This window comes from Orycteropus afer, unplaced genomic scaffold (assembly GCF_000298275.1).
Source record: "Orycteropus afer afer isolate SDZICR_OR568_19922 unplaced genomic scaffold, OryAfe1.0 scaffold00130, whole genome shotgun sequence".
NCBI lineage: Eukaryota > Metazoa > Chordata > Mammalia > Tubulidentata > Orycteropodidae > Orycteropus > Orycteropus afer.
Window position 1 is genome coordinate 1,049,883 of NW_006921717.1, and position 1,581 is coordinate 1,051,463.

The following is a 1,581-nucleotide window of genomic DNA, read 5'->3' on the forward strand; positions in this document are numbered from 1 at the left end:
GGGTGTGGTTTGGGCTTTGCTTCTGTGAAGACTGACAGCCTTGGAGACCCTGTGGGCAGTTCCACTCTGTCCTCTAGGGGCGCTGTGGGTCGGAATCAACTCAACACAACAGGTGTACGTGAGGAAGTTATCCCATCTGGTAACAGGGTTTTCTTTATGATTGTAAAAAAAAAAAAACCCAAACTCACTGGCATCAAGTCGATTCTGACTCATAGTGACCCCATTGGGTTTCCAAGGCCATAAACCTTTATAGTCAGATTGCCCTGCCTTGCTTGCACAGAGTGGCTGGTGGGTTTGAACTGCCAACCTTCTGGTTAGCAGTCAGAGGCCTTCTAGGGTGTGTTTTAAGCCAATCACCTTTGAGTTAGAAAAGGGCAGACTATGCACAGACCAAGTGTAAACAGGGAAAGACAGACATCAAGGGGAGATCGCCAAGGAAAGCCAAGAATGCCAGACAAGGACTGTGCCCTGGAGAAGGCTGAGCGAGCCCTCCCCTGGAGTCCCGAATTCAGACTCTAGCCCCCTGAACTGTGAGCACATGTGTGGTGTGCCTGTCACAGCAGCACGGGGAGACTCAGACGGTTGCTGACAAACCCGCACCTGTGGTTGTTACAGCTGAGCTGGGACACTGAGCCACCCTGTCCCTGGCTTTCTGGGAAGCGTAATGCCCAGTGTCTCTGCTTCCCTGTGGAGACTGAGGCTGGGGCTAAGCTTCCTTCTCTGTTCTTACTGCTTGTGGTTGGAATCCTAGAACGTTGGAGCTGGAGAGCCCTTCAGCCTCTGGGAGGCTGGCATTTACTGAGGGGTCACACTGGCCAGCATGTGGCCTGGCATTCCTGGTGGGATGCAAGCGGGCCCCCGTGCTCACGGCCACCTGCCCGCTCACCAGCCTCCTACCCTCGCTCCGAGTTGACAGCAATGGCCCTGGGCTTGTCTCGGTCCCCACGGAGCACCACGCCCATGGCCTCCCCACTCAGCCGGTGGGCACTGATGGTATTGGTGGCCTCACACGTCCAGAACAGCGTCCGGCTGTAGATGTCGATGCTGAGGTCGTGGGGCTGTCGGTCCGGGTTCTGGTTTTGGCCAGGAGAAGTCAAAATGTAGGGCTGCAAGACAGAAAGAAAGGAAAGCTCAGCGGTCAGAGGCTCTGTGGACACCAGGCTGCGCTCCAGGTCATCAAATGCATCATAGGGCAGTGAGGAACCACTTCACCCCCCAGGATGGCTGTTACCAGGGTAACGGAGAATAACAAGCGTCGCGAGGAGTTGCAGAAACTGGAATCCTCGTGCATCACCAGGAGCTCTGGTGGCACAGTGGGTAAGGCACTCAGCTGCTAAGCAGAAGGCTGGAGCTTCAAACCCACCAGTTGCTCTGAGAAGGAAGCTGAGGCAATCTCCTGTAAAGACTTACAGGCTTGGGAGCCCGATAGGGGTTGCCGTTGGAGTCAACTGGACGCCGGTGAGTGTGCTCTTGTGTGCATGCATTGGTAGTGGGAATGGACAATGACGCCGCTGCCGTGGAAAACGGCTGGGTGGTTCCTCAAGAATTGAAATACACTGTGACCGTCTCACTCAGCAATTC

The 1,581-nt window shown here is 55.2% G+C and overlaps 1 protein-coding gene across 1 annotated transcript in view; it reads right to left on the reverse strand.

Annotated features, from left to right (window-relative positions):
• LRP5 (LDL receptor related protein 5) overlaps window positions 1–1,581 on the reverse strand; it is a 93,912-nt gene that overhangs the window by 20,823 nt on the left and 71,508 nt on the right. Inside the window, exon 13 of the mRNA XM_007944926.1 lies at window positions 898–1,106. Within this exon, the coding sequence (XP_007943117.1) occupies window positions 898–1,106 (209 nt within the window). The remainder of the gene's footprint in view (window positions 1–897; window positions 1,107–1,581) is intronic.